At 45.6% G+C, this 15498-nt stretch overlaps 1 protein-coding gene across 6 annotated transcripts in view; it reads left to right on the forward strand.

Annotated features, from left to right (window-relative positions):
• Positions 1-15498, forward strand: part of DNAH1 (dynein axonemal heavy chain 1) — an 813109-nt gene that overhangs the window by 406997 nt on the left and 390614 nt on the right. For all 6 annotated transcript variants that reach the window (XM_033926650.1, XM_033926656.1, XM_033926654.1 and 3 more), the window contains one exon: positions 10242-10405. In XM_033926650.1, coding sequence (XP_033782541.1) covers positions 10242-10405 — 164 coding nt within the window. The remainder of the gene's footprint in view (positions 1-10241; positions 10406-15498) is intronic.

The following is a 15498-nucleotide window of genomic DNA, read 5'->3' on the forward strand; positions in this document are numbered from 1 at the left end:
AATGTACTGTGAGACAAACAAATGTATCTGTTACTAGCCAGTTTACAAGAGTTAAGTGACTTGGATAGTTGCTGTCTAGCCTGATTCTAGAATAGAACTGTTTGGGTCCATATCAATTTGGCATATAATTTTAAGAGGGGTTCAAATATCAACATATAACAATCATCCCCTACTGTCTAATTCAGGGGTCTCCAAAGTCCCTTCTCGAGGGCCGAATCCAGTCAGATTTTTGGGATTTCCCCAATGAATATGCATGAGATCTATGTGTATGTACTGCTTTCAATGCATATTCACTGGGGAAATCCCAAAAACCTGACTGGATTTGGCCCTCAAGGAGGGACTTTGGAGACCCCTGATCTAGTTCATAATTATAACTATTACATTAGCTATCTTTGAGATCCTCAGCTGGATCTTTTCATTGATGGTCATGGGTACACCGCATAAACTGCAGAACGGCATTACTGCTAAAGCAGTGGTCCCAACCCTGTCCTGGGGGACCACCAGCCAGGCAGATTTTCAGGATATCCCTAATGAGAGAGATTTGAATACCTGTCACTTCCATTATATGCAAATCTCTCTCATGCATATTCATTAGAGTTATCTTGAAAACCCAACTGGCTGGTGGTCCCCCAGGACAGGGTTGGGATCCACTGTTCTAAAGAATCGTGACACGTAGGATTCACAGGGGAAAGGGGTGGGATTTTATTTCTGATTATTACATAATATATCAATATTTGAATGAATTCATAATAAAGTTGATTTTATGTATTATTGAATTGGGAGGGAGGGAGGGATGGGGGATTATTATATTCAATAAGAATGATATAAATTTAGATTTCTTACATAATATTTTAACTTTATATAATACTAATTTTCTAAAGAAATGTTAAATTTGATGCTAATATGTGAGTTAATCAAGTGTGTATATTTAAGTTTTTTAATGAGTTTATTTGATACACTTGTTGTAACATATGAAAATGAATAAAGAATTATAAAACAAAGTTTCACAGCGCATTATAGATCCTGAAGATTTATAGACCTTGAAGATTTATTGAAACATGGACATGTCGGGAGAGGCGCACCTTAAAATAATTCATGCACAGAAAAGTTACATTGTTTGAATATAAATGACAATAGTAGCTTATGCAGTGTAAGCATGAACCTCAATGAAAGTGCCAGCTGAGGATCTCAAAGATATCTAATGTAATAGTTATAATTATGAACTAGACAGTTTGTGTCCACGCATGTGATCATAAAATCTAAAGGGACAGGATTTGGCATTGGATACAACTTATTGACCAAAGTTTATTTGGCAACACAGCCAGCAATGATAGGAAGATTTATGAGTGAGTAGGTGCTCACTATCAGCCAAAATGTTAGAAAATAATTCTATGAATATATAAACAAACCCACCAAAATAACTTGTGATACTAATTAATTAGTAATTAAAAGCCTCAGACAAGGAGCTAACATTTTTCTAGGTGTTCAGCTTTTAAACTGAGATGCGGGAGAAAGCCGACAGTCACCCAGGAGTGGATGGTTCGATGTGAGGTATCATAAAAACATAAGATTTGCCGCAGCTGGGTCAGACCAGTGGTCCATCGTGCCCAGCAGTCCTCTCATGCAGCGGCCCTTGGGTCAAAGACCAGTGCTCTATTTGAATCTAGCCTTATCTGTGTAGAAGGAATTTATCCAACCTGTTCTTGAATCCCTGAAGGGTGCTTTCCCATATAACAGCCTCTGGAAGAGAGTTCCAGATTTCTACCACTCTCTGGGTGAAGAGGAACTTCCTTACGTTCGTACAGAATCTATCCCCTTTCAATTTTAGAGGGTGCCCTCTCGTTTTCCCTACCTTGGAGAGGGTGAACAACCTGCCCTTATCTACTAAGTCTATTCCCTTCAGTAACGTGAATGTTTCGATCATGTCCCCTCTCAATTTCCTCTGTTCAAGGGAGAAGAGGCCCAGTTTCTCTAATCTTTCGCTGTACGGCAATTCCTCCAGCCCCTTAGCCATTTTTGTCGCTCTTCTCTGGACCCTTTCGAGTAGTACTATGTCCTTTTTCATGTACAGAGACCAGTATTGGACGCATTATTCCAGGTGGGGGCGTACCATGGCCCGGTACAACGGTATAATAGCCTTCTCAGATCTGTTTGTGATCCCCTTCTTAATCATTCCTAGCATTCTGTTTGCCCTCTTTGTCGCCGCTGCACATTGCACAGACGGTTTCATTGACTTGTCTACAAGCACTCCCAAGTCTCTTTCCTGGGGGCTCTCTCCAAGTATAGCACCAGACATCCTGTATTTGTGCATATGATTTTTGTTACTGACATGCATTACCTTGCACTTATCCACGTTGAACCTCATTTGCATTTTGCGGCCCATTCCTCAAAAGTGTTATGTCTTGTTGTAGGTCTTCGCAATCCTTCTGTGTCCTCACTACTCTGAATAACTTTGTATCATCTGCAAATTTAATCACCTCGCTCGTCGTGCCAATTTCTAGGTCATTTATAAATATGTTGAAGAGCACAGGCCCAAGGACTGAACCCTGCGGCACTCCACTTGAACCGCTTTTCCAGTCTGAGTATTGTCTATTTACCCCCACTCTCTGTTTCCTATCCGCCAACCAGTTTTTAATCCATGTGCGTATTTCACCCTCGATTCCATGGCTCTAAATTTTTCAAAGTAGACTTTCATGCGGGTCCTTGAAGGATATTATTGAAACAGGCTATTTAGGGAGTCCCAATAAAGAGGTTCCAATAATGGTGAAAGAAAGCCAGGAGGGTTTAAGAGGAAGAGAGAATAAAAGACTCAAATTTTCCCTGTCTTCTCAGCAGCCTGTAGTTACAAGGAGAAAACACAATTTGAAGTGTCCATATACAAATGCTAGAAGCCTAAAAAATAAAATAGGAGAGTTAGAGCACTGAATGATGAGATAGATATAATAGGCATCTCGGAGACCTGGTAGAAGGAGGACAATCCATGGGACACTGTTTTACCTAGATACAAATTATATCGCAAGGCTAGAGTAGATCAAATTGGAGGGAGGGGGGGTTGCGCTATATGTTAAAAAGGGAATTGAATCAAACATTCTGCATGACTTAGATAGCAGTGTGGAATCCTTATGGATAGAAATTTCATGTGTGAAGGGAAGGAATAGAAAAGTAGGGTTATAATACCGTCCCCCGGGACAAAATGAGTAGACAGATAAAGAAATGTTTTCAGAGATTAGGAAAGCTGGAGAATAGGGCAACAGTAAAATAATGGGTGATTTCAATTGCCAGATTAATAGGGAAGAGTATGTAAAATACTCTATAAACAAATATATCTATAGAGCTCCCTACACTTCCACTCAGTACTGCCAAATAATCACTCACAGATAGAGGAAATACACCATTGCAATCAAACACCACACACTAAATTCAAAGCAGAAACAGAGGGAAAAGGAGCACAAGAGAACCAGAAGAGAAAAAGAAAGTGGTGAAAAAGCCTCAGTTCAGCTTCATGGGCTCAAAAACAACCCTCTACTTTCTCTCAAATGGGCTCTGTTTTTCAGAATCAAAATGCTTATTGAATTGGTTCATAGACAACCCGCGAAAGACAAAGGCGCGCGCCAACAACTGAGCGCAAGACAGAGGCGCGCGCCACAGAAAATTACAGTTTTTAGGGGCTCCGACGGGGGTTTGGGGGGTTGTAACCCTCCACATTTTACTGTAAACTTAACTTTTTCCCTAAAAACAGGGAAAAAGTGAAGTTTTCAGTAAAATGTGGGGGGTTACAACCCCCCACAACGCGGCGCGATCTCTATTAAGTAAAGTGGGGGGATTCCCTCCCACGCCCCCCCCCCCGTCATAGCCGTAAAAACTGTAATTCTTTAGCACTCTCCAGACCAGTAGAGGTTAATCTTTACGAATGGGTATATATCCAATCATGACCAGCAGGTGGAGACTGAAAACAAAACTGTGGGACAGTATATAATATACTCCCTTCTCTATTTACCTCAGTCTTCTTTCAGTCTCCAGCAGGTGTTGAGTGATCTGTACCCATCTCCCTTGATAGGGCTGTTGGAATTTGTTTAGGGGGTTTCTAGTCCCTGTTTTTGGCCGGACAGCGCTTGGGCGGGCCCTGTTTGGGGGTCCGTCCGACCTCGGGGGTGTCAAACCCGGCGGGTCTCGAGCGGGGTCCCTCCCCCCACTTCCTCCACCTCCCCACTTTTTTTTAGAGGAACCTCAGCAGTAAGCCTTGCCCCCTAAATCAAGCAAGGCATATTGCTTCGAGAGCCTGTGGAGTCTGTTCTGTAAAAAAAAAAAAAAATCCTGAGGTAGTGCCGGTCTGAAGGGTTCTTTCCCTTTAAGAAAACTGTATTTTACTGTATTTTTTCATCTAACCGGCACTTTTTTCTAGCTAGGTCGCGTATGGAGCAATTGTGCCCTTCTCCGGGGGAGGGGGACACAATTAGGTCCAGCGGCGAGCCACTCGCGGCCGGCCTGAACTCGGCGGTTTGGGTCGGTGAGGTGGTGGAGCTCCATCGGCAGCGGCTGCAGGCGCCCAGAGCTCCCCACCGATGGTGCCTCGCGAGTCGGCTGGGAGTAGTGGGGAAGCCCGGTCTTCCCCAACCGCCCACGGAGGGATTCCCTCTCAGCTGATTTTTTGACAGCTGATGCCGACTTGCCTGTTTCAGCGGCTGGGACTGTTCAGCCTTCTCAGCCGCTACAGGCCATGGAGGGAGCGTTTTTGGCGGGAACTTCGCCATTTTCTCTGTCTGGCCCCTCCATTTTGTCTGCAACCTCAGGTGACCTTCCCCCTGTATTGCAAACACAGGGGCAGGTTTCAGCAGGGACCCCTGCTGGGGCAGGGAGTCCCTGGGGACCCCCAGGGGTTTTTTGTCCCCAATTTAATTTCTTTCTTTGTGCAGACAATTGGGGGTCCCACGTGCACCTGGGGGGTTTCGGGGGTGGTTTTCCCTCCGCGCCCCCTATGGCTTGCCTCCCTCTTTTCGTTTGGCATCCCCTCTTCCTCCTCCCTCATCCAAGCGCCCGCGAGGGGGCTTGGATTGCGAATTGGTGGTCGGAGGAGCGTGTTGGCATGGTTGAGGACCTGGCTGCTTTGGCGGGCTTCCAGGATCCTCTAGAGGGGACGCCCGCTGGCAGCGGGGCGGCGGTTTTCCCGTCTTCCAGAGCAGATGCGTCCGTGGTGCACTTTTTATTCAGAGGGATGAGCTTTTAGACCTGATGTAGCAGGTCTCCTTGGTGCTGCATTTTCGAAGTTGCGCCACCGGAGACCCCGCGTATGGGGGCCCCTCTGCTTCAGGGGGTCTGTCCTGTTTCCCGCTCTTTTCCTATGCATCAGGATTTTCGGGATTTTGTGTTGGCGCAGTGGCCTACGGGCGCCGTTTCGTTTGGTGTGCGCCTTGGATCTTGGGTATCCCATCCCGGAGGGGGATAGGGCTACCTTAATTACGCCAATGGGGGATGCGGTGGTCTCGGCACTTCCTAAGCGGCATACCGTGCCTGTTAGGGACGGATCTGCTCTTAGGGTCTCTGAGGTGCGTACGTTAGAGACACTTCTTAAGTATAATTTTGATGTCTCTGCCTTGGGGGTCCCGGCAGCTATTTGTGTGGGGCTGGTGGCTCGCACCGTGTTTCGGTGGTCTGAGCATGTCCTGGATCGTGAGTCTGATGACTGGTCCTTAGTGGATCTGGAGGTGGTGAAGTTTGAGATGACTGCCTCGTTCCTCTCGGTTGTTCTTTGTGACTTGGTGCTGCTAAGTCTGGGTCTTTTGGTGGCCGCACGCTGTACCTTGTGGCTTCGCGCTTGGTCGGCGGTTGCCGCGTCCGAAACTGAACTTCCCAAAATTTCCCTTTCGGGGGTTGTTTTTTGTTTAGAGAGGACTTAGATCCGGTGGTTCAGACTCTGACGGACCCGGAGGTGCCCCGTCTGCCTGAGGACCGTGCCCGCCCGGCTTCTTGGGTTGGCATTGCCCGGGGGCGTCTGCGGGAATTTCGCAAGTTTCGCCTGGGGCATGGGACTGCTTCTTCCTGGCTTCCGGTTTTTCCCCGGGGTCGGTTGGCTTAGCGCATGCAGTCTTTTTCAGGGGGCCCGTCGGGGGGCTGGGAGTTTCCCCCCCGGTTCCCCTGCTGCCCGTCCTGCGCGATGTCTCTTTGCCGGCGCCCCCTTTGGTTCCCGGGGGTGCCCGGCTTCGCAACTTGTTTCCAAAGTGGGCCAAGATCACGTCCAATCAGTGGGTCCTGGTGGTGGTGCGGGACGGTTATGTACTTGAATTTTATCCGCTCTCTGCCGGATCATATCTAGCCTTTCCATGTCAGGTGGCATGGGAGTCGTTAGCCTTTCGCCAGACCCTTCAGCGCTTGCTAGATCTCTAAGCAGTTGTCCAGTGTCCCCTCAGGAGTGCGGTGTGGGCTGGTTTGCCATTTCCTTTATGGGGCCCTAAAGGGAGGGGACCTTTCGGCCCATCCTTGGTTTAAACTGAGGTCAACAGGACTCTCAGAATTCCCTTTTATTCGCATGGACACTCTGCAGTCTGTCCTTCTGACGGTTCAGCCGGGGGAGTTCCTGACTTCTCTCGCTCTGGCGGAGGCCTACTTGCCTGTTTCCATTCGGGCCGCTCCTCAGCTCTTTCTTTGCTTGGCGATATTGGGTCTGCACTATCAGTTCTGGGTGCTTCCCTTGGGCCTGGCCACGACTCCCCGGACGTTCGCCAAGTTGATGGTGGTCGTCACGGTAGCATTGCAGTCGGAGGGCATTCTGGTGCACCCCTTCTGGGATGACTGGTTGTTTCGGGCGAAGTCGTTGCAGGAGAGCGCCCGAGTTACGGCTTGGGTGGTTGAGTTTCTCCGGTCGCTGGGCTGGGTGGTCAACCTTTCCAAGAGTCGGTTGGTCCCCGCTCAGTATCTGGAGTACCTTGGAGTTCTGTTCGACACCTCCTTGGGGAAGGTCTTCCTTCAAGAGGCCCGGGTAAGCAAATTGCAATCTCAGATTCGCCTTCTTTTGGCGTCCCGGTGTCCTAGGGCGTAGGATTTCCTCCAAGTCTTGGGGTCGATGGCAGCGTTCCTGGATGTTGTGTGGTGGGCCCACATGTCTCTTCAGTATGCTCGGCTCCGTAGATGGTCACCCCAGTGGCTCAGTTTGGAGGTCCCTGTCCCTCTGTGAGGCTTGACGCGCTGCAGTCTTCTTTGGTGGCTCCAGACCTCTCATCTGGTCCAGAGGATAAGTCTGGACCTATCGCAGTGGACGGTGCTTCTCTCGGATGACAATCTCCTCGGTTGGGGGGGCTCAGTGTCTAGGGGCACCTGGTCCATGGAGGAGGCATCCTGGTCAATCAACATGTTGGAGACCAGAGCCGTCCCTCTGGCGCTATTAGCCTTCCGCTCCCGCTTGAGGGGCAAGTCGGTCAGAGTCCGGTCTGACAATGCCACAGCAGTGGCTTATGTCAATCGTTGAGGCACCAAGAGCGCTCAGGGGGCAGAGGAGGCGGCTCGGCTCATGCTTTGGGGCGGAGTCACGCCTTCTGGACCTCTCGGCCTCTCACATGGCCGGGGTAGAGGTTGTTCAGGCGAACTTCCTCAGTCACATCTTAGATCACAGAGAGTGGGGTCTCGGCCCTGTGGCTCTTCAGTTGATAATGCCGGCTTGGGGTCAGTCCCTGATGGACCTGTCGGCCTCGAGTGGCAAGGCCAAGGTGTTCCGCTTCTTCAGTCGTCGCAGGGATGGACTGGCCGAGGGTCTGGATGCTCTGGTTCAACCATGGCCACCAGAGGGGCTGTTGTGCAAGTTCCCTCCGTGGCCATTAGTGGGCAGAGTTCTTCTCCACATTGATCGCCATCCGGGTCTGGGGGTTCTGGTAGCTCCAGATTGGCCTCGACATCCGTGATACGCAGATCTGGTGACACTCTGGTGGCGGATCCTCTTCCTCTGCCTCCCTTGGACGACCTTCTGACGCAGGGTCCCATTCCCATGTTCGACCCGTCTCCCTTCTGTCTTACGGCTTGGCTTTTGAAAGGGGTCGCCTTGGTAAGAAGGGGTATTCAGATAGGGTGATTTCTACACTCTTGGGGTCCTGGAGGCTTTCTACCTCTCAAGCTTCTGTGTGGATTTGGAACACTTCTTTGAGGGGTGGTGCCAGGTGCGGGGAGTGGTCTCTCTTCGCGTTTCTGTGCCTAATATCCTAGAGTTCTTGCAAGATGGCCTGGATAGAGGCCTGGCTTCGGCTTCTCTCCGGGTTCAGCTTGTGGCCTTGTCAGCCTTTCGGGGGTTTGTGACGGGTCAGCGTTTGACAGCCATTCCTGATGTGATTCGCTTTTTGCGGGCGGCCAAGGTGCTCAGGCCTCCCGTGCGGTCCTCTATTCCCTCTTGGAATCTCAGTCTGGTTCTCTCTATTCTGATGCACCCGCCCTTCGAACCGTTGGGCGGCTGCTCTTTGAAGGACCTTCCTCTGAAGACGGTCTTTTTGGTGGACATTTCTTCCGCTAGGCGTGTTTCTGAGCTACAGGTTTTCTCTTGTAGGGCTCCCTTCTTGGAGTTTTCTAGGGAGCAGGTTGTCTTGAGGCCTGTTCCTTCCTTTTCTGCCAATAGTAGTTTTTCCTTTTCATGTCAATCAATCTGTGGTCCTCCCGGTCTTGGGTAGTTGGGAGGGCTCTTCTGAGCAAAGTCAGCTGAGCATGTTGGATGTTGGTCGGGTCCTTCGCTCTTATGTGCACCGGACCCAGGAGATCAGGAAATAAAATCATCTCTTTGTCCTTCTGACTGGTCCTCTTAGGGGGGCTGGCGCTTCTAGGGCTACTATTGCATGCTAGATCAAGGAGACTTTTGCTTCCGCTTCTCTTCTGGGGCAGCAGCCCGTTCCGGAGTTTCTCAAAGCTCATTCTTCTCGGGGTCAGGCAGCTTCTTGGGCTGAGTCGTCGCTCGTGCCTCCAGTGGACATTTGTACGGCTGCGGTTTGGTCTTCCTTGTATTCCTTTGTCAGTCTCTTTCGGGTAGATGTTCTGGCGCGTCAGGACGCGGTGTTCGGTGAGCGTGTTCTGGTATCGGCCCTTCGGGGGTCCCGCCCGTGTGAGGAACTGCTTTGGTACGTCCCATTCGTAAAGATTAACCTCTACTGGTCTGGAGAGTGCTAAAGAAGGAGAAATTAGGTTCTTACCTGCTAATTTACTTTCTTTTAGCTTCTCCAGACCAGTAGAGGTCCCCACCCTGTCTGTTGTTGTTGTTGTTGGGGCTGTTTCGCGGGCAGTTTTTGTTTTTTGCTGCGGGTTCTAGTATTTTTCTAGGGCCGGGGAGAATTAAAGAACAGCGGCTGTGGCTCGGCTGGCTTAGCTGACGAGCTGTGGGGACATTTTCCTTCGGGTATTTCTCCTCTGCATTTTCCAACAGCATTTGGGTATGTTATTTGTTACTCCTGTTCGGAGTATTGTTTTCTTTCTGTTTTCCAGTTCTTAGTTCTGCTTGGCTATTCGGCAGACTGATGTAAATAGAGAAGGGAGTATATTATATACTGTCCCACAGTTTTGTTTTCAGTCTCCACCTGCTGGTCATGATTGGATATATACCCATTCGTAAAGATTAACCTCTACTGGTCTGGAGAAGCTAAAAGAAAGTAAATTAGCAGGTAAGAACCTAATTTCTCCTTTTCTGTGGCGCACGCCTCCGCACTGCGCTCAATTGTCTGCGCGCGCCTTTGTCCCGGCGCGCTTTTGACCTGATACCTATTGAATCAAGTATCAGCGGTAGCCACTCCCTAGTTAGAGATTTAAATATCCAAAAGTCTTGGACCATGCAGGGAAAGTTCAAAAATCACTAACAGGCACAGATTAAACTCAGCGCATGAGATGGCAAAAAATAGATACTTAGCTGCCAGTGTATTAGTTAGAGTGAGATCTGGGTCTCTCTCCCCCCCTCCCCCCCCCCAGTGATACTGTCAAAATTTGGTCACTGTGTCTAGGGATAGTAAGGGGATATCATTTGGCAGGGCTGTCTGACTGTAAAGGTTTGCCAGGCAAACCTTTACAATATGAATTTTCAAGCAAATATCCTTTATTTTTTGTGATTTAAAAAAAATATTTCTGTGAAACATGAGACCTCAAAATTGTTTTATATTGTACTTATTTTGCCTTAATTTGCTTAACTATAATATGTTATTTTGCTACTTACTAATTCAATATCTATGACATCAAGCAACATTTAACATTTTTATAAAACCCAGTCCACACATGTCTCTTTGCTTATATAGCTGAGCAACCTGGTGGCTTTGGTTCGGGGAAAACTATCCCGAATGCAGCGAACAGTGTTATCGGCTTTGATTGTGATCGAGGTCCATGCCAAAGATGTTGCAGCCAAGCTCATTGAAGAAGAAGTAAAAAGTATCAATGATTTTGAGTGGATATCCCAGCTCAGGTATGGAATAGCCCTTTGTAGACAGCATTGTCCAAAAAAGATTCTAGGCATATTTTCACAAAACATACTCACAGACCTCCAAATCCTATAAAGTTCACCTAAAGTTAGGCATTTACATCTGCATACCTAGTCAATGTAGGCACCTAACTTAATTGATTAATAGGCTTATTTAGCAACAGTAATTGGCATTTTACAGCTTGTAATTAATTGGACTTAATTGAAAAATACACGACTCAGAAAACTTGATTCTATAAAAAGTATGTGCCTAGTCCAAAGCACCCACCTAAAAATGGGATTGATTAGGATTAGATCATGGGCATGTTTTTGATTTAGGCACCTGTTTTTTGACTTGGGCGCTGTTGTGTGACTAACTTAGGTGCATAAACTAAGAAAAAACACCCACCATGGAATACCTGACTTAGGTGCAAACATTTAGTCCAAGAAAACTCTGACGGGAGACAGGCAAGAAAACTTTTTTCTGTCCTGTATGAAACCAAACTCCCAGGTATTCCAGATCCTGCATTGATTTGAGGTGACACTTCCTACAAGCCAGGCTGTAGGAGCTTGTCTTTTCTGTTCATGTTTCTGTTCGTGTTTCATTTTGCATAATTTCAGTTTTTGCGTTCACAGTTTTCGCCTTCATGCTGTGGAGGTTCCCTCAGAGACATCCCTAACTGCGGGAGATTGCAGACTTTTGGAAAAGTCTGTTTCTGGGGGGTTCTCTGCTTATCAGTAAGCCCCCTGGACAGCCTGCACATCAGATCAGGGCTCAGAGACTGTTTCCTTAGGAGCTTGCTCACCCCAGGTTCATCTGCTAGTGGGTGGAGCGCAGTCTGTGCGGGTTTATGGAGGCGCACCCAGGATCGGAGCCAGACTGCATTCCTCTGCCAGGTGTCTGCATGGCGTGTCCAAGGGTGGTAGAAGTATCCAACCATGGAGGTCAGGCCAGTGGAGCAGTCAGAAGATTTGAAATCCAGATTTCCAGTTCTTTGAGGCAGAAGATCTCCTTGTGAGCTGTTTCAGCTCTGTCTGCAGTGTTTTCCATTCAGCCCATGTCACAGTGAGTACTGGCAGACAGCCAGAATCAGCAATTTATGGAGGTCTTAAAAAAGGGGTTTTGGGGGTGGTTTTCCTGCATGCCCTACCTCTCCCCATCTCTAAAATCCTAAAATCACCATTTTTGAGGGTTCTCCTTGGTTTTCCCAGACTATTTTTAGTGAAAATCAGCATCCGCGGTGGCCATCTTGGATTATTCCCAATTTGAATTTAAACTTATTTTTTATACTTCCAAGCTTCATTTTTGAAAGAAAACCGCATAGATGGCCTCCCCAGCAGCACCCATGGCAGGAGTAGACAACGTTCAACAGATTTTCTCAGTCGTCAGAAGCTGGACCCCAGAGTGTGGTCCCTGTCTCAAAGAGCAATCGATTACATAGTAGATATTTGGGGTGTCCCACGCTCGATCTCATGGTGACTAAGGCCAACAAGAAAGCAGATCAATTCTTCAGTCACCATCAATAGGCTGGCAGTGCAGGCCTGGATGCTCTGATCCAGCCCTGACCACGGGAAAGTCTCCTCTATGTCTTCCCTCCGTGGCCCATGTGTCTGTTGAGGCAGATAGTGGCCCACAAAAATTTGTCTGACAAGATCTGCCTTTAATGACTCCATGTTGCCTCAGGTTCACTGGATTCCAGAAATGTGTCTGTTCTCTGTTTTAAAAGTGTTTGTATTAATTTACTACCACAGAGTCAGACTTACCGGCCTGTAGTTCCTTACTTCCACTTTTGTGGAGAGAGACCACATCCACCCTTCTCCAATTCTCTTGTGCTACTCCCAACTCTAGAGAAGCATTGAAAATGTCTGCTGTGGAAACGAATATACCACCTTTGCAAAAGATTTATTATCTAAAAAGGACAATAAAAGAGCCTGAAACAACTACTGAACAAGATTTAACAATTTTCTTGGAATCATCAAATATTTTAGTGTCCGGACGAGCTACACTGATAGTATCTCTGGTATTTCATCAGGACAAAGAAATGATTCTAAAATTGTATTATGGTCTAAAACAAGTTTCTTTTTTAGGAGAAAGAATATATATATTTCCGGATGTTTCAAAATGGACTCGGACTAGAAGGAAATAATTTCTTACATATCGGGGAAAAGTCTTATCATTAGGAGCTTCTTTTCAGTTAAGATTTCCTTGTAAATGTTTTGTTGTATTTCAAAATAATAGATATATTTTTTATGATTCACAGCAGTTACGTTTCTTTTTAGAAGGCAAAGGAGTTTCATTTGTGCCATAGTGATTTTCGGTATAACTCAAGTCTATCATTATTATTAAACCATCGGTTGTCACTTAATTTCCTTTAAATATTTAATATGTGATCTTTCCTGGAAGAATTTCTTTTTCTTTGTCTCCTTCCTCTTTTATTGAGGACTATATTAAAAAGTTTGGGTCTTTTTCCCTTTTTTGTTAATATATTGATCCAATAATGAAAATGGATTTATTTCTGTATTATTTTTCTTTTTGAATTATTATAATTACTAAAAGAAAGATTGGATGTATTAATATCGTATATTGCCTGATAAGCACAATTGTTGTTTATTTGAAAAAATTTAAATAAAGAATTAAAAAAAAAAAAAAATGTCTGCTCAATGCATCAGAAGATCAGCCTCTTGGGCAGAAACAAAAATATTGTGCAATAAAATAGCATGGGCTAGTAAATCTGATGCTCATTTGTGCAAAATAGATATATTTCAATCAACATTGGTCATTTTGCCTACCACTTTTATTATTTATTTGTTGTTTATTTTATTTTAAAAAAATTTTATATCGTCTAACTGTGGGTGGTTTACATAAAATCAAACATACATAATGCTTAAAACAAATACAAAGAGACAGACAAAACAGGATTTAAATTCACAATAAATCTTCAATCGAGGTGAGTTGGATCCTATAAAAAAGCAGTAATGAACAATTGTGTTTTTAAGAATTTTCTAAAGGACTCTGTCGGCACATTTCCTTAACTGTCCTACCAGTGAATCCCATAACTTTACCCCAGCGCAACAAAAAGGTCATTACACAAGTTTCTACATATCTCGGATTAACTTTGCCCCTCAGCAAAAACAAAAATTGAAGACAAATCATTATAATCTTATATTGCACTCTAAATATCACAGGCAGTCTGTGCAATTGTCGAAGATAAGGTGTAATATGAAACATATTTTTGTGCTCCTGTGATCAATCTGGCTGCAGCATTTTGTACCACTTGCAATGCCCTGTACCTTGTCTTAATCACTCCAAGATACATGGCATTACTTTAGTCCAGCCTCTTCTGAAAAGGATATGATTTGAGAAATAACTTATTTAAGCATCTTCTCCATATGGGAGTTTGAGTCAATTATCTATTAAAGTTCCTTCTCTTCATCCACTTTAGGTGCTTCTATCCGAAAGTCCATTACTATTATTGTTGAAGGTAATTTAATAAAAGAAATAGCTTGGGCTACATCAACAGTTCTCACTTGAGCCTCTTGTGATACCCCTATCTTCGTAAAATTAGATGGAGGGGGAGGAGTTCTTTCAGGACAGTTGATGGAAATTTCAGTTGGTGACAGTACCTGTTCTCTAGCTATTTCTTTAGGTTGTGCTGGAATAATGTGTTTGTCCATCAAACCAGAGGTAATCAGGGTAGATATCTTAAGTTTCAACACACCTTTACGCTTCCCCATATTTGCACTCAACATGTACACTTGAAGATAAATTTCTTAGAGCTCCTTGGTGCTCCAAAGGGCTCTCAAGGGCAGGACATGCTCCTTCGGCTGCATGCCACAGAGGAGCAAGCCTCAAGTAGTGCAAGGGAAGGACCCAGATGGCATCACAAGTCTGTCCACGCCAGTGCCTGATGACATGACAATAGGCATTAAAGCTTACAAAAAGCTTTACCAACTTCTGGCGAGATCCAAGATGGCCCTGTATGATTGCTGCGGTGAGGACGCCGTTGTTTTTCAGCCTTACCTGGACTAAATATTCCGAAGAGAAGGGGCAGGAGTGCTGGTGGCGCCTCCCAGCGATCGACTGCCCCCTTGAAAGCGATTGACGATCATCTTCGGCGTCTGCAACAGGAGCAAGAAGCATCGGGGATTAGCCCAATTGGGACACCGCTGGGGAGTAGTGCGGTGGTGAAAACCTCAGGGCTTGATGTTACCCTAAGCCCTGACGTAAGGACGCCACCCCATCAACCGTTGCCACAGGCAGCTAGCTCTCCATGGGACCAGAGAGCATCCGAAGAGGCAGCCCTCTCGTCTCCGGAGGCCAGTGTGTTGGAGGGCTTGCCGTCTGAGACATCTCAGAGTGACTTGTTCACTCTCATAGGACCTGCGACCAGGACAACCAAATTGAGGGAGTACAAGACTTCATGGAGGTAAACCGATCCTAAGAACAGTCTCTCACAGCACAAGCATTTCTTTTTTCTGCAATCAAACCCCCAGAAGTCACTCTTGAAGCGTTATGGGACTTGATAGTGAATTTGGGAAATCCTTAAATCCCCAAATTAAAAATTTGGATAAAGAGGTTAAAGAACAGAAAGGAGAAATAAAATTGATAAAACAAGATATATCTCAGTTAAAAATAGAGACACAAAATACAAATAAAGAGCTAACATCAATAAAAAATAATCAAGATTTACTGGTTAGAGACAATATAATTTTGAGGAGGAAATTGGAAGCTCTGGAGAATAATAGTCTAGCTAACAATTTGAGAATTATAAATTTTCCTAAGATCTTATCAATTTCTCCTCGAGAAATGGTGAAGCACTACTTCATGGAAATATTGAAAATTCCTGAAAGCTCTTTACCTCCTCTTACAAGGGTATATTATCTTCCTGTTAAATCCCAAGTCAAAGAAAAATAAAAAGTTGGGGAATCTCGGGAAAGTCCATTGGACATTTCCGCTATATTGGAACAATGGGATAGAGAATTGGCTGTTCCAGCCACTCTCTTTTTTTTTTTTTTTTTCCATTATTTTTTATTTTCAAATTTTACATAAAGTGTACAAAATATTAAAATACAATTGATAAATACATAGTATCACTTTT

Source organism: Geotrypetes seraphini, chromosome 17 (genome assembly GCF_902459505.1).
Source record: "Geotrypetes seraphini chromosome 17, aGeoSer1.1, whole genome shotgun sequence".
NCBI lineage: Eukaryota > Metazoa > Chordata > Amphibia > Gymnophiona > Dermophiidae > Geotrypetes > Geotrypetes seraphini.